This window comes from Symsagittifera roscoffensis, chromosome 1 (genome assembly GCF_963678635.1).
Source record: "Symsagittifera roscoffensis chromosome 1, txSymRosc1.1, whole genome shotgun sequence".
NCBI lineage: Eukaryota > Metazoa > Xenacoelomorpha > Acoela > Convolutidae > Symsagittifera > Symsagittifera roscoffensis.
The window spans coordinates 98,214,408-98,236,447 of NC_087062.1; the positions used below are offsets into that span (position 1 = coordinate 98,214,408).

At 33.6% G+C, this 22,040-nt stretch overlaps 1 protein-coding gene across 1 annotated transcript in view; it reads left to right on the forward strand.

Moving 5' to 3' along the window:
* The first annotated feature begins 15,232 nt into the window (after nt 1–15,232).
* Nucleotides 15,233–22,040, forward strand: part of LOC134857316 (uncharacterized) — a 10,010-nt gene continuing 3,202 nt past the window's right edge. Inside the window, exons 1-2 of the mRNA XM_063873708.1 lie at nt 15,233–15,541; nt 21,867–22,005. Of these exons, the coding sequence (XP_063729778.1) occupies nt 15,367–15,541; nt 21,867–22,005 (314 nt within the window). The 5' untranslated portion in view covers nt 15,233–15,366. The remainder of the gene's footprint in view (nt 15,542–21,866; nt 22,006–22,040) is intronic.

Sequence of the window (22,040 nt, forward strand, 5' to 3'; positions counted from 1 at the left end):
TGGTTCTATGAGGGATAATCAGAGTTATAATTTCGAAAACTCAGCGTTTTCGATTTTTACGCTTCCATAACTCTGATCTTTTTTGTTCCTCTGAATTCAATGAAGCAATATATTTCTGCTTTAGGAGGCAAGAATAATTTTTTTAGGGTTGAATCAAGAAAGTTTAAAGCAAACTTCAACAGAAAACTGGTTTAACAACCTTTCAAATGTTTTTTTTTCATCAGAAATATTGTTAAACATTGCAAACTGCAACAAAAGTAGAAACAGTGGAGAGGTGAAGCAAATTAAATGAAAGATTAAATTTATTGATGACAAGACTTTCAACTGCGAAAATCCAAATACTAAGAACGCAAAATAAATATTCAAACAAAAATCAATATTTAAAACCAGCATGTTGCAACCACGAATGCGGAGTTTATTGACATTCTGGTTGCTCATCTGTTTGAAATTGAAGCAACTAATTTCAAAAACACTTACTGTGCGTTGACTTTAATAATGATAACAACGCTAGCATAGCGCAAAAGAAATAACTGATCGAACAGTTAAAACTGCTGTATATAAAATCGTAAACCAGTTTCGACTGATTCAATCTAGAAGATGGAAACACAAAAATCACAGTTGGTTGAATTCTTGCTTATTCGGTTGCAACGTTGAGGTTATTCAAATCAATCTTACTGATTATCTTGGTGTTTTAGTAAGAGAAAAACACCACCGGAAAATTAAAACATAGAACAGCATTGGTAAGAAAAAGAAACAGCAGGATTTTCAAATAACCACAAAACAGTTGAAATACGAACTGCACGAGTTGATAACTGAAGCAAACAAACTTGCTTAAAGTTTAACTGTGGATGATAACAGAATTTGGTTGAACGATCTTAAAAACATCACCTTGGATAAAATTCTGCCCGAGAAAAAATCAAATCGGAAAAAGCCAATTCAAACTGGGAATCTTCAATGGTAGTAAATGCACTTACAAAAAAAAACAAGAATAAATCAAATCATGGCTAACAAAGCTAACAAGCTAAGATAAATATGGCATTACAAAATATTTGATCAAAACTGTCAATCCGGTCAATGCAAAAAAAACGCGAAAAAAAAGCAGCTAATGATCTCAAAGAAATTTTTGTTTCGAGTGGTCCATCTGATGCGGCAGGTTTACAAGAATTACCTAGTTTTTTTGAAAGTAACTTGCCTAGAACCTTCAATGGTAGTAAATGCACTTAGAGAAAAATACGTTTTGATGAAAGTCGATATATGGCTAAGAAAAAACAAAAAAAATATGGCATTACAAATTATTTAACCAAAACTGTCATCCGGTAGTAGGTCAACCTTTATGTGACTTCTATAACGAAGTTTGGTCAATTTCAACATTTCCGCTCAAGTTTGCCGAAGTTATTTTTTTTAGAAAGGAAGCAGTAGAACAATTTGTTCCAATTAACGTCCTTTTCCGATTCATTCTAATCTGAGCACAGTTTGTGGAAAACTATTCAAAAAATTTTGACTTAGTTCCACAAGAAATCAGTCATCAAATTTAAGCAGTTTGGAAATCAATATAGAAGGTTTACTGTCGTAACAAATGAGTTTTTTGAAAGCCTGTCAGATTGCAAAAATAGTGAAGAGCCGATGCCTTGCACTGTATAGGATTAATTAAAAGCGTTCGATACGGTCAATCTTTTATAGTAACGTTACGATTACATCATGCGAGGTTAAGTTCAAGATTTGTTTAAACTTTATCTGTCTCTATCTGATCGAAAAAAAATGTTAAGTCTTCGACTGTCGATATTCCAATAATGAAATTTTTGAAGTTCGGAGTGGTTCTGTATTAGGGCCTAAAATTTTTCACATTATATTAGCAGTTTAATAGACACAGTTAAGAATACTAGCCTGATTTTACTTGCAAATGATGAAATTTTGGCTGGAAACAAAAACATAAAAACTTTTTCAAAAGAGGAACTTGTTGAAATTAAAAAATTTATGAACGCCAACAAAATGACATTGAACACTTTGAAAAACTCATTCCATGATAACCATTAGAAAATTAGGCTTTCCTACCATATATTAGGATGGACATCACTTAAATCACCACGGTTAAATATGTAGGTGTTAATACTGACAAAAAGCCGGAAGAAATCAAATAAGTTTATCTTAATTTTTTACTCCACAAGGAAACATCAGAGTCAAAAACTAACGATTAAAACCTTCGAAACTTTCTTCAGCAGCTGTACCAATATGCAAACCTTATCTATGAAACTGGAAAAAAACTATTCTGTTGCAGTTGCAGAGACAACAAACATCTTGTTGCGCTTTGTCAACAGATCCAGACACTTGCCAGAAATAAGAACAGTTACAAAAGATAAAAGACTTGCTTTTTTAGAGCTGCAAAATCACGAGTTAATAAAATTATTAGAAAAAGTTTAAGATCTGAACACACAAATGCTTTCGTAAATGGTTTCAGCTCCAAATCAATATTGAAAAAGTCTTTTAGTGTGGAAAACTGTATAGAAAAATTATCCAGTAAAGTTTGAGTAACTGCAGCAAACAAAAAAAATTATGATTACAGTGAAAATACTGTATAACGCAATTGCAAAATTGGATCCGTCGATTTAGAAAATTGAATCAAATTTGAAAAAGCAAAGTTTGCGAGTATATTCAAGATATGAAAGGTAATTACTTTATAGTTTTTGATGTGTTTACAGGGCTATTTTGGCGTTGGTTTTAAATAGAGACAAGTTTTCAATTAATCTATAGTATTTGGTAGTTCTTAGTCTTGAAATTTTCTATCATTAATTTTTGATAGTTTTTTTCTTCTAACTAAAATAGCATAGATGAATCCTTTGACAATTGGTTTGTAAGATAAAAATTTAAAAAACTGTCGTGTGCCGCTTTATAACAGGCTGTAAAGCCTTCAGCGAGCGTTCAATTTCGGTGCTCCTAAAATCCTGAAAAGCGAATTGTACTAAATTGTCAGTGAAAATAACCGTCATTGAGAACAGTTTAATATAGTTATGAGTAATAACGGACGATATGTGTCGCAATAGGGCTAGTTTTGTATACAAATTCCATGGATTATTGCGTTTAGACAGCACATCCTAATTTTCACCGGGAACTGATTCCTGAAGTTGAGTCCTGAAGTTGAGTCCTGGCAATCCCCAAAACTGCTTTTTATTAGTCTCATGGACCTTTTAGATTGCGGCGTTGTTTTACCATGTATACGCTTTGCCTCTGAAATAGAACAAGCTAATCTGAAAATGGAGTTGCGTTTCTTTCTCATCAAACCAACCACCCTCCTCGGGTGAATAAATGCAGCAAATGATTGAAACACTGGATGCATTTTATTGCTGAGCTCAAAGTCCTCCAATAAGAAATCGTCAAGGCTGGGTTATTGCACTTGACTTGTCGAGCGGAGTGTTCTTTATCCTCTTGCGTCTTTTCTTCTGTAAAACCTAAAAATTCGGTTAAAAGCCGATAAGGCAGACCTCCCAATAGCTTTATCGGCTTTTGACACTTTCAGACAGACCGTTTAACTGCTCTTTCTTGAATTTGTCTTAATGGACCTCAAAGAACGCTTCATTTGAGCAGCTTCTTCTTGTGTCCGTGTGTGCAAACTGCTGCCCGGTTGAATAATTGAGAAGGATGCAAAGAGGGAAGATTTTGATGACCTGGTCAAGTTATACGATGGCGTACTTTCAAATAATGAGTTCTCTATTAAGCTTGAAGCTTGGAACACATGTGGAGCTTCCTCTTGTACACCGAGATGCCAAAAGTTTTCACAAGTGCCTTCAGAGTGTGTCACAAAGCGACAATGCTAATAACTTTTGCTTTGCTCCAGATTGTTGTTAGCGCTTGAAATTACTAAAAAGTTACCTATGCTCCAGTTAGACGCTCGAGGATGTGACTGACAGATTTGCCGCAAAAAATCGAAGACTCAATTTGCGTAATTTTGTTTATTTTATGATTGTTTTTAATTCACTGTTTTTGACAAAAATTTTTTCAATATCTCCCCATCCCCCCTCCCTCTCTCCTCAAGAAAATCCTAGTTTCGCCCCTGATTCGAAACATGTTTGATTGATATTTTATAACTATCACACAGTTATTGCAATTCTTAATCCGCTGCTTTTGTTCATCGTTAAATATCTGAGTGATTCTTTTAATCGAATTGACAAATGATTCTGTCAGTTTTTGTTCCAACCATTGAAACTAGGGAGGAACTTTATTTTCAGGTGTTTCAGCTTTTTTTAAAACTTTTTGTTTTCCTCGCAAAATTAGCTACCACAAAGAATCATCTAACAGGGTTGAGTGATATATCATAATAAAGCCGTTTCAGTCTTGATTCAAACGACATTGAAAAATTTCTATTTTTTTTCACAGTGTTGAGAAAAACCGGTTGGAAATTTTTGATTTTGTCTCATTTCGAGTTAATTAGTTAGGTAGTTAGTGATTGCAATACCTTATTTAAGCTTATTTTAAGCCGGGGAAACTTATTTTTACAAAAGTGAAATTAGTTGTTGGAGTATTTCAGCGCACTTTTGGGACTCAAAAACTTGAAAATTCAAAAAATGTCCGCAAAAAAAATTGAAACATTTTTTGATATTTTTTTTCAAATTTTTAATTTGTTTTTTTAAGTCATTTTTCATCAAATACTGTTTTCCAGTTGACCTATTTTAGTATGACTCTCAAATATGCCTAAGTTCTACTATTTCGTTCAGATTTTTTTATCACAACATGCCGAAAAAAAACGACGCCAATTTGAGAAAACATTTTTTTGGACATACTGTGGTCGGAACATTCTGTGCTACTTGCTCAGTAACCGGCTATCCTTGTTGCAGTATGCATTTTGTGATAGAGTAGCAAATACATGTGCCTAACTGGCTCTAGAACATAAGATCGAAAACCGTCAGCACCCATTCGCTAACTTTCGCTATCATTTGCTAATTAGCTCATCTTTGCTTTTATTCTCACCTGCGTTTTTCCTCAGTTTTTTTCTTAATTATTAACGAGAGCCTATTATCAATCACTCCAAAGAGATCTTCATGTTGGAAGGAAACAAAAATAGCGAGGTAGCTCAGCAAACGCTTTTTCTTTTTCATTGTCTCCTTATACTCGAAATGATTCACTAGGTATGATGATAAATATTAGAAAACCAATTGTCTTCAGCTTACAAAAAATATTTGCAAGCAGTTTTTGTAAATTTATGAAGCTAATTAAAGCTACTAAAAGCTACAATATAGTCAAATTGGGATAGTAAAGCTACAGTTTAGTCAATTTGGGATAGTAAATGAGGTTTTTTGCGCTATTAAAGCGTAAGCTGCAGTTTTTTGGTACGAAAAAGTTCTGAATTGAAGTTAGACAAACAATTTAGTCCTTATAAGGCGCTAATACTCATATTGTACTATTATTGGCGTCGGATAGGGGATTACAAAAATTTTGTTTAAAATAAGAATTTCGTCTTGTACACATTAAGTTTTTTTCTTGATACGAGCAGCCCTATTTATAAAAATTATTTAGTGAGTTTAATTGAGCAAACATATGGTATAATATTTACCTGAAAAAAAATGCTGATTTATTTCGAGTTTTTTATTGCGACAACATCTCTTGGGAAATACTATGCTATCGCAAAAAAAGGGTCACGTGTGGTGTCATATTAAAGCCCTAATAATTGTGATTCGGCTCTAAAATCAAGAAAAAATTGTCTCGTTGTTGAGAAAAAATTGTCTTATTTTTTTTGTTTTCGAAACTAATTAAGATCGAGGCTGAAGGAGGAATTTGATCAGTAGTTGACGAAAAAAAATCTGCATCAATCTTAAAATTAACTCAACTTCTAATGTTTATCACTCATTTGCGCGTCTTTTAAGGTCTATGAAACATTAATCGCTTTTTAAAAAAATGACGATTTTTTCAAAAAAAAAAATTACGAACTTTTGGGTTTTTCCTAAATCATCCCCCCACCCGCCATATAAAGTACCAAGTGATGGAAGTCGCTCCTAGTAACGTAGAAATTATGACAAATAGCCTGTTTCAACCAATTTTGACTTACGCGTTAAATCTCTACTTACGCGTTAATAGCGCGAAATATATGGCGCGTTAATTGTCCCAAACTGGTCAAATTGTAAATCTTTACTTTATAATCTTGCAAAGAAAATTAACGAATAAAAATGTAATGCTTGCATTTTATAAACTGCATTTTTAATTTAATTTAATCTTTCATTCGCTTCGTTTGCACTTTGAATTGCGAAGCTAGAAAACAGCAGCATGGAAAAAATCAGCAGATACGAATTGCACCTGCAGGAGAATGATGGGACCTGCGCGGATCTAAGATTTACTCAAGAATGACCGGATTTTCAAAAAATGTAGATCTTTTATGGCGACCAAATTAGTTTTTCGAGTTTCCCAGAACACTAGGAGTCTATTTTGAGAAGATATTTTGAGCTGCGGGCAAAATGAGTGTCTTTTAAGGTCTATGAAACAGGAATCACTTGTTAAAAAAATGATGAATTTTTCAATAAAAAAACGAAAAAAAAAATTATAAGCATTTTCGGAACGTTTCGACTAATAAATAATTTTTTTTCAAGCGAGATCCCCTTCAAAATTACTATAAATTGACACAAAGGCTCCCTACGAAATATTTTATTCGGGCAGCTACAAATTGATATTATACAAAAGCAACAAGGGGAGACCCTTCGGACAGTGAGGGGTCGGATCTCTAAGGGGGCGTCCCCCACATAAATCAACCACTGTGATAAGTGAAACAAATCAAGCAAAATTGAAAGTAAAATATTGCACATTTTTACAAATTAGGTTTTATTCAACAGAAAATTATTCAATACTGAAATTTAAAAAGCCAAAATAAAACAAATTTTAGAGCATAGTTGTCAAAAAACTTAATAAACGGTTTTGCGAAATTGTGTAAATATTTTGTACACTTATTTTGGATTAGATAGAAAAGTAAGGGCATTTTTTTACAAATATTTCAATTCTTTTGCAAAAGTTTTAGAAAATTGGAATCTCTTTAGCCACCGTAGGAGTCAACATGTTGTTATCGACCGTATATAATATTTTGGGCGAATTGTATATTTGTCAGGGTTTTCAACGAGCTCATTCCTTTCGATTTTGCGAAAATCTCAAGATCCGTTAGAATAAAGTTTTTCAATTGTATAAAACTTTTCATTATAATAAAAGCTTGCATTTTATAATTTCTTGCAGAAAAATTAACAAATAAACTAGGAAAAACAAATCAAGTCTTGCAGGGATTGATTTCTTGGACCAGTCTGAGAGTCCGAGGCTGGATTTTAAAAATCTTGCGAAAAATCAGGCCGAGATTTTAATGGTTTCTTGGCCAAATTTTGAAAATAGAAAAACTTTAGAATGTGCCTAAGTTTAAAACTAACCAAGGGTTTTTTAATAAGAAAAGCAAAAATAAAACTGAGAAGATTTTTGCAGATAAGCTGCATTTGTGCGTTTGCCACGATGACTAAAATAATTTGTTTTTTGCATAGCTTTAGAATAAAATGTAGTCTTCCAAATGTCGATAGTTAGCTTCGTCTTCAAAAAACAAAGCGTGCGACCTTTTTCATCTCCTTCAGGCATATCTTACCATTTGAAAAATTCAAAAACAATCTTTGGCCCAACACGAAACAGTCAGTTTGATTTTTTGGTTCTTTTGTTCTTTTGTGTAAAAAAATTGAGTCTGGTCTACGTTTATACACAAAAAAAAAACAGCTCTTTCCCAGTCCCCCTTTCAAAATACCGAGTTTTATGTTTGTTTTTCGTGTCATTAAGGCTATCTGCGTGACGTTACGCTGTAAAGTATGAAGAACTAATCTGTTCAGAATTGTCGATTTGTTCACCACGCCAAATTTCATTGCATTAGGACAATGTTAAATAGATTTTTCAGTATTGAATTTGAAAGGGGGGAATTGGAAAAGAGCCAAAAAAACTATATATCATTTCATCATGAAAAATTGTTTTTTGAAAATTTTTGTTAGATCGTAAAATTGATTTTCTGGCGTCTAAAGTAAGAACCATTTATTTGTAATGAAAAACTACCAAATTCTTGTGTTTCCTGGAAATTTATCGAGCACATCTCTAGGCCGCGTTTTCAAAAAATGATGACTTTTTCAAAAAAAAAAACTAAAAAAATCTTATAGGCATTTTTGGAAGGTTTCGACTGATAAATCATTTTTTTCCAGTGAGATCCCATTCAAAATTACTATAAATTGACACAAAAGCTCCCTAGGAAATATTTTATTCGGCCAGCTAAAAATTGATTCATGAAAAATTGTTTTTTGAAAATTTTTGTTAGATCGTAAAATTGATTTTCTGGCGTCTAAAGTAGGAACCATTTATTTGTAATGAAAAATTACCAACTTCCTGGGTTTCCTGGAAAATTATCGAGCACATCTCTAGGCCGCGTTTTCAAAAAATGATGACTTTTTCAAAAAAAAAAAACGAAAAAAAAATTTATAGGCATTTTTTGGAAGGTTTCGACTGATAAATTATTTTTTTCCAGTGAGATCCCATTCAAAATTACTATAAATTGACACAAAAGCTCCCTAGGAAATATTTTATTCGGCCAGTTAAAAATTGATGTTATACAAAAGCAACAAGGGGAGACCCTCCGGGTAGAGAGAGGTCGGATCTCTAAGGGGGCGTCTCCCACATAAATCAACCACTGTGATAAGTGAAACAAATCAAGCAAAATTGAAAGTAAAATATTGCACATTTTTACAAATTAGGTTTTATTCAACAGAAAATTATTCAATACTGAAATTTAAAAAGCCAAAATAAAACAAATTTTAGAGCATAGTTGTCAAAAAACTTAATAAACGGTTTTGCGAAATTGTGTAAATATTTTGTACACTTATTTTGGATTAGATAGAAAAGTAAGGGCATTTTTTTACAAATATTTCAATTCTTTTGCAAAAGTCTTAGAAAATTGGAATCTCTTTAGCCACCGTAGGAGTCAACATGTTGTTATCGACCGTATATAATATTTTGGGCGAATTGTATATTTGTCAGGGTTTTCAACGAGCTCAGTCCTTTCGATTTTGCGAAAATCTCAAGATCCGTTAGAATAAAGTTTTTCAATTGTATAAAAGTTTTCATTATAATAAAAGCTTGCATTTTATAATTTCTTGCAGAAAAATTAACAAATAAACTAGGAAAAACAAATCAAGTCTTGCAGGGATTGATTTCTTGGACCAGTCTGAGAGTCCGAGGCTGGATTTTAAAAATCTTGCGAAAAATCAGGCCGAGATTTTCATGGTTTCTTGGCCAAATTTTGAAAATAGAAAAACTTTAGAATGTGCCTAAGTTTAAAACTAACCAAGGGTTTTTTAATAAGAAAAGCAAAAAGAAAACTGAGAAGATTTTTGCAGATAAGCTGCATTTGTGCGTTTGCCACGATGACTAAAATAATTTGTTTTTTGCATAGCTTTAGAATAAAATGTAGTCTTCCAAATGTCGATAGTTAGCTTCGTCTTCAAAAAACAAAGCGTGCGACCTTTTTCATCTCCTTCAGGCATATCTTACCATTTGAAAAATTCAAAAACAATCTTTGGCCCAACACGAAACAGTCAGTTTGATTTTTTGGTTCTTTTGTTCTTTTGTGTAAAAAAATTGAGTCTGGTCTACGTTTATACACAAAAAAAACAGCTCTTTCCCAGTCCCCCTTTCAAAATACCGAGTTTTATGTTTGTTTTTCGTGTCATTAAGGCTATCTGCGTGACGTTACGCTGTAAAGTATGGAGAACTAATCTGTTCAGAATTGTCGATTTGTTCACCACGCCAAATTTCATTGCATTAGGACAATGTTAAATAGATTTTTCAGTATTGAATTTGAAAGGGGGGAATTGGAAAAGAGCCAAAAAAACTATATATCATTTCATCATGAAAAATTGTTTTTTGAAAATTTTTGTTAGATCGTAAAATTGATTTTCTGGCGTCTAAAGTAAGAACCATTTATTTGTAATGAAAAACTACCAACTTCTTGGGTTTCCTGGAAATTTATCTCTAGGCCGCGTTTTCAAAAAATGATGACTTTTTCAAAAAAAAAACGAAAAAAAAATTTATAGGCATTTTTGGAAGGTTTCGACTAATAAATCATTTTTTTCCAGTGAGATCCCATTCAAAATTACTATAAATTGACACAAAAGCTCCCTAGGAAATATTTTATTCGGCCAGCTAAAAATTGATTCATGAAAAATTGTTTTTTGAAAATTTTTGTTAGATCGTAAAATTGATTTTCTGGCGTCTAAAGTAGGAACCATTTATTTGTAATGAAAAATTACCAACTTCCTGGGTTTCCTGGAAAATTATCGAGCACATCTCTAGGCCGCGTTTTCAAAAAATGATGACTTTTTCAAAAAAAAAAACGAAAAAAAAATTTATAGGCATTTTTTGGAAGGTTTCGACTGATAAATCATTTTTTTCCAGTGAGATCCCATTCAAAATTACTATAAATTGACACAAAAGCTCCCTAGGAAATATTTCATTCGGCCAGTTAAAAATTGATGTTATACAAAAGCAACAAGGGGAGACCCTCCGGGCAGAGAGAGGTCGGATCTCTAAGGGGGCGTCTCCCACATAAATCAACCACTGTGATAAGTGAAACAAATCAAGCAAAATTGAAAGTAAAATATTGCACATTTTTACAAATTAGGTTTTATTCAACAGAAAATTATTCAATACTGAAATTTAAAAAGCCAAAATAAAACAAATTTTAGAGCATAGTTGTCAAAAAACTTAATAAACGGTTTTGCGAAATTGTGTAAATATTTTGTACACTTATTTTGGATTAGATAGAAAAGTAGGGCATTTTTTTACAAACATTTCAATTCTTTTGCAAAAAGTTTTAGAAAATTGGAATCTCTTTAGCCACCGTAGGAGTCAACATGTTGTTATCGACCGTATATAATATTTGGGCGAATTGTATATTTGTCAGGGTTTTCAACGAGCTCAGTCCTTTCGATTTTGCGAAAATCTCAAGATCCGTTAGAATAAAATTTTTCAATTGTATAAAAGTTTTCATTATAATAAAAGCTTGCATTTTATAATTTCTTGCAGAAAAATTAACAAATAAACTAGGAAAAACAAATCAAGTCTTGCAGGGATTGATTTCTTGGACCAGTCTGAGAGTCCGAGGCTGGATTTTAAAAATCTTGCGAAAAATCAGGCCTAGATTTTCATGGTTTCTTGGCCAAATTTTGAAAATAGAAAAACTTTAGAATGTGCCTAAGTTTAAAACTAACCAAGGGTTTTTTAATAAGAAAAGCAAAAAGAAAACTGAGAAGAATTTTGCAGATAAGCTGCATTTGTACGTTTGCCATGATAAATAAAATAATTTGTTTTTTGCATAGCTTTAGAATAAAATGTAGTCTTCCAAATGTCGATAGTTAGCTTCGTCTTCAAAAAACAAAGCGTGCGACCTTTTTCATCTCCTTCAGGCATATCTTACCATTTGAAAAATTCAAAAACAATCTTTGGCCCAACACGAAACAGTCAGTTTGATTTTTTGGTTTTGTTCTTTTGTGTAAAAAAATTGAGTCTGGTCTACGTTTATACACAAAAAAACAGCTCTTTCCCAGTCCCCCTTTCAAAATACCGAGTTTTATGTTTGTTTTTTGGTGTTATTAAGGCTATCTGCGTGACGTTACGCTGTAAAGTATGAAGAACTAATCTGTTCAGAATTGTCGATTTGTTCACCACGCCAAATTTCATTGCATTAGGACAATGTTAAATAGATTTTTCAGTATTGAATTTGAAAGGGGGGAATTGGAAAAGAGCCAAAAAAACTATATATCATTTCATCATGAAAAATTGTTTTTTGAAAATTTTTGTTAGATCGTAAAATTGATTTTCTGGCGTCTAAAGTAAGAACCATTTATTTGTAATGAAAAACTACCAACTTCTTGGGTTTCCTGGAAATTTATCGAGCACATCTCTAGGCCGCGTTTTCAAAAAATGATGACTTTTTCAAAAAAAAACGAAAAAAAAATTTATAGGCATTTTTTGGAAGGTTTCGACTGATAAATCATTTTTTTCCAGTGAGATCCCATTGAAAATTACTATAAATTGACACAAAAGCTCCCTAGAAAATATCTTATTCGGCCAGCTAAAATTTGATGTTATACAAAAGCAACAAGGGGAGACCCTCCGGGCAGAGAGAGGTCGGATCTCTAAGGGGGCGTCTCCCACATAAAACCACTGTGATAAGTGAAATAAATCGAGCAAAATTGAAAGTAAAATGCACATTTTTACAAATTAGGTTTTATTCAATAGAAAATTATTCGATACTGAAATTTAAAAAGTCAAAATAAAACAAATTATAGAGCATAGTTGTCAAAAAACTGGATAAACAGTTTCGAGAAATTGTGTAAACATTATGTATACTTATTTTGGATTAGATAGAAAAGTAAGGCTCTTTTTTTACAAACAGTTCATTTCTTTTGCAAAAGTTTTAGAAATTTGGAATCTCTTTAGCCACTGTAAGAGTGAACATGTTGTTATCGACAGTATATTGTATATTCTTCGGCGAATTGTGTATTCTTCAGGGTTTTCAACGAGCTCAGTCCTTTCGATTTTGCGAAAATCTGAAGAACTGTTAGAACAAAGTTTTTCAGTTGTACAAAAGTTTTTGTTTTAATAAAAGCTTGCATTTTTTATTTTCTTGCAAAAAAATAACAAATAAATTGGTGAAAAACAAATCAAGTCTTGCAGGTATTGATTTCTTGGAGCTCGTTGAGAGTCCAATTTCCGAGAGTCCGAGGCTGGCTTTTGAAAAATTTTGCGAAAAATCAGGCCTATATTTTCATGGTTTCTTGGCTATGTTTTGAAAATTGAAAAACTTTAGAACCTGCCTCAGTTCAAAACTAACCAAAGGTTTTTAATAAGAAAAACAAAAAGAAAACTGAGAAGACTTTTGCAGAGAAGCTGCATGAGTAGATTGGCCATGATAAATACAATTTGAACTTTGCATAGCTCTAGGATAAAATGTAGTTTTTCAAATGTCGATAGTTTGCTACTACTTCAAAAAACTGTGCTCAAAAGCGTGCGACCTTTTTTGTCTCTTTCAGGCTTTTCTTACGATCTTACGAATCTTTGGTTCTTTTGTGTTGAAAATTGAGTCTGGTCTACGTTATACCCAAAAAACTATCTATCATTTTATCATGAAAAATTGTTTTTTAGTTGGATCATAAAATTGATTTTCTGGCGTCTAAAGCAAGAACCATATATTTGTAATTGAAAATTACTGACTTCTTGGGTTTCCTGGAAAGATATCTAGCACGTGTTCAGTTCGCGTTTTCAAAAGACTTTAAAGTTTAAAGACTAGCAGAAAATTTAACGTTTTTCTATGGCTATGTAATCCGGGATTGAGTATTTGTTGGCTTATTTTGAGAACAGATTTCCGAGTCACTTTTGAATCTACGTTGAGTTGTGCGCAAAGTTTCAAAGAAACATCTACTTAAAAACAAACAAAAAAGAATAGTGAAAAACAATAATACACATAGCAATCTTTAAAAAAACCGCAACGGCTTCATTCTGAGACAAACTTGTTGTTGTTCCGACTTTCGATACAACAAAGTCGGAACAATTTTTTGTGCTCGGGGTGGGTTTTTTTTCTTCAGACAAATTTCGACTTTTTAACTAGCCATTTTTGACGGAATTTTTGTATATCATTCGAAAGCAATTGTTGTCCTGAACTTAAATTTGAAAAGATATTTCACCTGTGATCATTTTTCATAAAGTTATGAGGGTTTAAAGATTGCCATTTCGGCCATTTTGACCAATATGGGACATTTAACGCGCGATATAATTCGCGCTATTAACGCGTAAGCAGAGGTTTAATCCGTCTTATAAATCGTTCCAAATTGGTTGAACGAAGCTTATTTGCCATAATTGATTTGTTACAAGGAACGAAATCTAAATTTTTTGCTCTTTACATGGCGTGTGGGGGGATGATTTCCATAAAAAATTTCAAATTTTGGAGAAAAAAAATTTTCATTTTATTTTATTTCATTAAATTTTTTATGTTATTACTGCTGCTCCATAAACCTTAAAACACAGTCGGAACATTCAGGGCTTTGCCCTGATACGAGCAGTCTTGTTTCAATTTTAATGTTTCAATTTTTGTCTGAAATTAGACAATGAGATTCAAACGAGGAGTAAAATTGTTTTGCTTGTATTTTTAGGCATATTCAAAAATGGATAAAGTGATTCTCTTCAATTTTTTTTTTCGAAAAACCGATGCATTTCGAATCATTCATTGGAATTAAACCAGGACAAATCAGTCTAATAAAATCAGTACTGCTCGTATATCAAATAAATTTTTGGTTTTTCGACTGCCCTTTAATCGACATCGAATTGTATTTTTAATAAAATACAATTTTATTAAAAATAAAAATTACGTACCTAATAATTTTTCTCAAGTTTTCCTCAAAATCCAGAGTTCAGCCAAATTGGCAATTTTCAAAACGTCTGAGTTCTACAAAATATTTTTGCTGGTAATTCATTTATTTATTTCAAAATTTGAACTCAAAGAGTCAGTATATTCAATGAGCTATAATTTTTTTTGGTAAAATATACAATTTCGATCGCCATAAATTGACTTAATAAAAGCGATCAGTTCAAATGACAATTTTGCGCATTTTTTAAAATATCGGAGCAAAAAAAGGTGGTTTATTTCGACCTGGCAATCCTTTTGTCTTGAGAATGGACTTAAGAACATGAGCGGACAACTTTTATTATTAACTCAAGTATGATTTTTTGATTACTGCTGAACAAATTGAAGAATTAAATTTTGAAACTTTGGTAACTAAGTAAAGTCTTCAATATCTCCTAAGTTTTGGGTAAAACTTTTCCAATGGTGTAATAAATGGAAAAAATAGCTAGAAATTTGTTCTAGATTCTGTCATGTTTGTAATATTTGATTTCTACCCCGATGATTTCAAAGAGTTTTTTCGAAGAGTATGAAAAAAGCCATATTTGTTCAAAATGTTGGCTGAGATTGAAACAAAGCATCAACGAAGAGTCTAGACGCATATAACTTGAACATTACAAATATATCGTTTTTTTTTTGCTGTGTAAGATACTCAACTGAATGTGAACACAGAAATTTTCAATGAGATGATTCAAACGCATCATCGTCATTTTTAACTGCAGCTTTAAATATACTATATCAGTAGAAAAATATGTTTTTTTTTCGTAACGTTTTATTTTTCAAACAAGCTATTTTTCTCCAAAGCGTGGTTGTTTAACTACAAGTTTTTAAAAACAATACTTTCGTTAATACAAAATCTCGGCTTCGTTTAAATCATATACGGTAACCGTCAACAAAAATTGTTACAGTTTGTAAAGCAAAAGCCAAAAATCATGCTTCGAACCTATTTCATTTCTTTTATCTTCCTTTTCGCCCAGTTTTTGCTTCGGGCCAGCTCGAATGACGTGCTTTACGAGCGTTGCACTTCGGTTTCTGCTGAACCACGGGAGGAAACTTCTGACTCCGTCTGTTATGATACAAACGGCACCGACACTCGCTTCTGTTCAGGTTAGCTTCTCCTAAATTATGAGCTTATCCGGGGTGGTCTTCTCAAAAAGTAACTTCGGATAAGGTACACCGTCTGCTCGTCACGCTATCTTATTTTTGACCGGATAGGTTCGTGCGACTTCTTAACCTAATACCAATCTTATTGTTAGTCTTATATCTCCTTGTCTCAATAGATCTAGTATACACTGGTATTCTTGCGAGGTTAGAGGAGGGAAAGAGGCAACGGATGTCTAACATGCATTAATTTTTCTGGCTCAAACTAAGAATGGTTTCAGCTGTACAACTTATCGTAAGTTTTAGTAATGGATCATGATTGGTTAGTTTTGAATATTTTACAGTGATAAATATCGAGGTATCTAATAAATATTTTCAATACTATCTTTGAACACGTTCCATCCATCTGTTGCTTAGGACGTTTTTTGAATCAGAGTTTTTCTAATAAAGGATGATTGGTTGGTCTTCTAGATTCTCTGAGCAGAGTAAAGATTGTTTGTGTCAGCGAAATACATGTGATAAGACTGATTGGGATTAAGAGATTATTGGGAATCCAAAAAAAGACAAAGAGACAAATGGTTGACTTATCTGAGTGAAGTGCCAAGTGACATGGATAAGTATGTTTGAGTTTAAACATCGAGTTCACCATTGTTCTTTTCCAATGGATGCTTTTGCTGCGATTTCGGCTATAAACTTTATATCCTGTGAGGGTTGTGACTGCGGCAAGCAAGATTTGCCATTCAATAGTCGAAATGTCGTCGAGATTTCTTCTCTCTTTTGCTTCTCGTTTCTCTTGCTTTATGGATTTTTTTATATATCTGGATTTGTAGTCATTCAGTTTTAGTTAAGATTTTATTGGTTATTCTCGCCAAAGCTTTCTAATTAGGTCGGTTATTTTGAAGAAATTATCAATCTAGAGCCACTCTTAGTAAGAAAAAGTGTGTGAGTTGAGTCTCAGCCTGTTTTCTAGCAATGCAGAGCATGCTCAGGACGTTCTTGTTCAGGATGACAGGTGGACGATGCTATTGGGAGTATACCTGTGAGTGTCTCTTTGAGTAGAGTCTTTTCTTGATTATAACTTTTTCTTTCTTTTGTGTCAGGCGTTTTCTCTTTTATTTTTGTGATTGTGTCTTTAAGTAAATTCATGTGGTCTTAATAAAAAGTTAATTTGTGTTTTAAAAGAATTTTTCATCCAATTTTAATCTGGTTTGGGTTTAGTTGGACTTTCCTGTGCTTGTTAATAGTACATTTATTCACTGAAATCCATTTTTTTTTACCTCAATTGTCATGCGAAATTTTCAAGACTCTCAAAGAGAATTTACGAAATGTTGGCGATACCAAGGGGCGAGTTAGAGAGCTTACAATATTGCGCACGCATAAGAATGTTATTTTTATCATTACTTTGTTACTCATTTATCAGTTTATTACCTTGTATGACAATTTCTTTGCATTAAAACTAATATTTTACGACGTTTTTATAGTTTTTTTCACCTTTAGAAAACACTGAAATCGGGTAGCATTATTAATTGAAAAACTTTAGATTCGTTTTTTTTTTCGTTTTTTTTCGATCTTAAAAACTATTGATGAATTCTAAAAGAAAGATGGTTGTCAATATTCTTTTATTAAAATGGTTAATGAATGTTCATTCATATGTAAAATTGGGGTCAGAGAATACTCCATTGGAAAAGTTTGTTTCTATGATTGGTGATTGTGTTCTAATGCGTAGTAGTGGCCAAAGAAGCTCCAATGCCTTGATGATCTTGGGTTCTTCTGTAGTAACATTAAAATCGTGGTGAGTATCCTGGATTAGATTATTTAATTTCGTGCCATGAATTTTTTCCAATAGTGAGATAACAGTGGTGTGGGTTACGTGACAGTGAGATTTTTTTATACAAAAGTTTTTTGGATGAAACGATAATAGGTATGTGTTTGGGTTACTTTTGCACTTAACCTGACTTCTGTGAACAATAAATGACGCGTTTTTTTGAGATGAGCAAATTAAATGTTAATCAGAAACTATCAAAGAGACGAAAGTCTGATTCAATTGCTTTGATGTTTTTAGCGCATACTCAATTTTATGGTTTATTTTTTATTAGGCAAATCGAAAAGATAATTAGTTTTCATAATTTTTTTTGGTGATATCTGTGTCGTATGGTGAATCTTCCATGTAGCCGATGACAGTGTGATCGAAGTGTGCGATGAGAAGTGGCTGGGTTTGCGTGCTATGAAACGATTGAGGACTTGTGATAAGCTAGTGTTAGTAAAAATGTTTAGTTGTGTAGCATTAGTGAGTTGGTGAATAAAAACCATCGTCTTCTAATATAGAGAGTGATACCTGGAGTGGGTTTTTGAAATTGTAAAAACAAAAACAAGAGAGTGTGGGAATTAGTTTGTGTTCGTCAACATAAGAATCATGTTGGCTTTGGAGTTCGTGGTTGTAACAGCAAAGTTATGAGAAAAATAGGATTGTAACACATAAAAAATTGTGTATGTTAGTATGTCTAGAGTAGTGGCTGCGGAGGCTGGACAAAAAACATGTAGTTACCTCGTAGATCAATTTCCGCAAACTCATTTACAAGTAAGGGTTAGTTCAACACCTGATTCGAATTTGTGGCTTTCTGATCAGATGATCGCGACCGCAGTTTGGTATTTCCAGACAGTCGCGACCAAAATTGGGTTTTTCTAGACCACGGCAACCGAAATTGTATACCTCCACACAGCCGCGACCAAAATATAATATTTCCAGTTTTTGAACACCGAGGTATTGTATCCGCGACAGGTGCGACCAAAAACAATACCTGGGTTGATATACCAATCAAAATTTGCTCAAGATTTTAGTGGCTTGAGGAGTTTTCCGACAAGATTAGCCCATTTTGAGCATTTTTGTTTCGTTGAATTTTTGACCATCGTGACCGAGATAAAAATTTTTTTCCAAAAACTGTCTGCGACTTAAAACCTTGTTCACACTACAAGTTTTTGGTCGAGAAAGAAACAAAGTCGAAAAATTTGTCGTGGAACATGACCCGGGCATAAAGAAAAATTCATTGCCCGAATCAGGAAAACCTTGCATGTTCTAACTGTTATGTACGAAAGTTGTTTGCATGAAACGATAATAGGTATGTGTGTGGGTTACTTTTGCATTTAACATGACTTCTGTGAACAGTTAATGACGCGTTTTTTGAGATGAGCAAAATAAATTTTAATCAGAAATCGAAAAGATAATTAGTTTCCATGAGTTTTTTGGTGATATATGTGTCGTATGGTGAGTTTTCCCTCTAGCGGATGACAGTGTGATCGTAGTGTGCGATGGGAAGTGGCTGGGTTTGCGTGCTAAGAAACGATTGAGGACTTGTGATAAGCCAATGTTAGTAAAAAGGTTGCTGTTGTTGTTCTAGCCACAGAGCCGTTGTTTCGTTTCGTTTCTCTCGAACTATTCTCCATTAATCAGTATTCTCCAATAATCGGTAAGTGCGAGCCGAAAAAACGCAATTTTTCAAAATGTTTCAAGAAGTGCCTAAAAACGCTTTTTTCTAAATTTCTCCTTTTTTTGACAAAATTTTGCGGCGCAGAAAAATTTTGACAAAATAGGGTTCGTATAGTATTTTCGGAGAGCTCGGAAAATGAAATTGTTCGATCTAAAAAAAACATCGGCAAAATTTTCAAAGTTTTTCGAAAAACCACCTTCCCTCAAAAAAATTCTGCGCACGCCACTGGCAGCCTCACTTTGAGTTAGAAAAATTACAGAGCCAGATTCAATCTATAAAAGCTCGTTATAGAGGGCGTTAATTATCCCCAATTGGCTACAATAGAAATTATCATTCCCCCATAGGTTCACAAAAATGATACCCAGGTTCTAGAAGCGTACCAATGAGGCTGCATTCCCGGATGGCCGAAAAAGCTAAATTACTTCCTTTTTAAATTTAAAATAAACTTGTTACTGAAGACTCTTTAGTCTTTAGTCATGAATCTACCATGTACATTGTCCCATGCAACAAAATAACTCTTTGTTTCAAATTCTACGATTTACTGAAACAAGGTTGTTTTAAAATAATTCATCTATTCCCAAAGTGGACTAATTGCATCCACAATGCAGTTGGTCCAAAATGCATAAGCTTCATCAACAATGCAGTTGTTTAAACCCCCCTGATTGAAGCCGAAAACAATTCTACCAGAATGGGCAAAAAAGCCCCTTGAAAAACAGTTTCTAGCTGTATATGATGCGAAAAACAGGGTCACATTCAAGCGCTGATCTATGATTTTTCCGAGGGGGGATTTTAGGAAAAACAGTAGCAAAAATTGAATTCAAAAGTCGACAAAATTTAAACAAGTTTTTACAAAATTGAGTCTGCGATTTTTTGCGGCAAATCTGTCTATGACATCATGAAGCTTTATTTCTACTTCTTTGGATATATATTAAAGCTAAGCTCGATTTCCGATCTTCTTCCATATTAGATCGAAGGTAGTTCTATAGCAGTTTCATACTGGAGAAAGAGCGTTCGGCAGTGCAAACTGTTACTGGAAGGGCTGCTCCAATTTGGAGCAGGGCGTACACAACTGGCATTGTTGGCATATGACAGATTTTTAGGACATCAGTGAAAATTTCCGGTATTTCGCTGTAAGGGGGGAAGCGCCGCATATTCCTACATACTTGGAACTTTTTCCCAAAGTCGCCATCCGGCAGTACGTTCTGATACAGATCGACCAAGTCATCAAAATCTTCTTTAATGTATCTTTGTCCGAAATCCACCGAGGAAATAGCTTGCACATTTTGGAGCAAGACACGGCAGGTGCCAAGACCTTTCCAGCATGTCTAACAGCACGAAGTCGATAAAAGGCAGGTATACAGTCTGACGGAAATTATCGTAGGCTGATGTCGCTGCAGGAGGCCGTCCTCTCCGACCCTCTTGTTGGACATCACTAATTTTGACAGCGTCAGCATGGATCCTTTGATAGCAACCACTGCCTTCACCGACCCGCCACTGCTGGAAGAGAAGACACAAGTTCTCTATGTGTTCAACAGCTTGGGGAAGTTCCAAAGCTGGGACTTGGAGAGTAACACTGGTGGTTTTTGTAGCAGTTAGAACATGCTTCATGCTCATCAGTACAATTATAAACTCTGATCGTAAGGTTCCAGCAAGGTACCTGCCTCGAGTCTAAAAAGAATCTGATTTGAGGTCTCAAAATTGGACTAACTTTCACACCTAAAAATTTTCACACCTCTAGTACTTTCACACCTCTACTAAAAATGGAAAAAAAACCAAAGGTAGACCCTTTGGGTTGCATCGGTGTTAAATTCTTGAGGGGAAGGGGTGTCCGCCCCCCCTAAATCCGCCCGCTACTGATCACCTTTATTAGGTTGATAAAAAGAAAAAGCTTGTTTTTTGTGAAACCATTATATTTCATATCTGGGACCGAAAGAGGTCTCAACTTTTTAGATGAGGAAAAGAGTAGAGTTTTTGAGTAAGACTTATTTATGTCCTGTTTTGGCCTCACATGCTTGTCAATGGGCTGAGTTTGAAATTATCAACGGAAACAACTGCCAATTGATAAAAGTTAACAGAAAGCTTCGAAAGAAATAACTTTTTTTCACTTAAGTGATTGGAAAGACTTTTTCAATTACCCATTTGGGATTGATTTTGGTGGGGAGTCATATTTTCAAACACCCAATTGTTGCGAAGGCTGGAATAACTGTTGAAAAATTGTCTGGTAACAAAACTTCGATTTCACTCAGAATTAAAAAAAAAACTAAAAAGTTAAGAGTACCTCGGGCACCAAGAAAAAATTTCAAATCGCGTCAAGACTTATCAAAAGAAAAAATTGCGCCAAGCAAACAACGAAATATCTGCAATCAGACTGAGTAAAAATTAATGAGATACTTTAAATAAAAACTGATCTGCTGTCTTAACTGAATGCGCTTTGCAAGCATATATTTCTTATATAGATTTTTCGTTATGTCTTCGACATAATAATAGTTTTAGTTTAAACTTTTACAAGAAGCTTATAAGTGCTAAAATAACTTTCTTCTAGAACTGATTTTATACCGACAATTATGAAACTTATGATTTTATTGGCACTTAAATTAAACGAAAGATAAAACATCAGATAAATTAATAATGATTGTTTTGAAATTTTTCATTTATATAATTGAATTAAGTAAACACGGCTTTATATTATGATATTGTCATCCGTATAATGACTAACTTAGAAATCACATGAAAGATACCGATCATTAAAAACACTGATGTGCAGCGGACTAGAAATACTTGAGCCAAATACTTGAAAAAAGTATGTTAAAAACTCAATTAGACTCCATTTTGCTCTTTTTTTTCAGGGATCACGAATTGGGCATCTTGCCTGAGGGAAGCCACAAAACATCTGGAAAGACCGGCTGCAAAGATAGCCAGGCCAGCGCCACAACACTTCACCTATGACAAACGAACGCGTACTTTTTGCTACCAACCTCAGCTAGAGTAAGTTTGTTTTGTGGGTTCTTTTCCACTCCCCT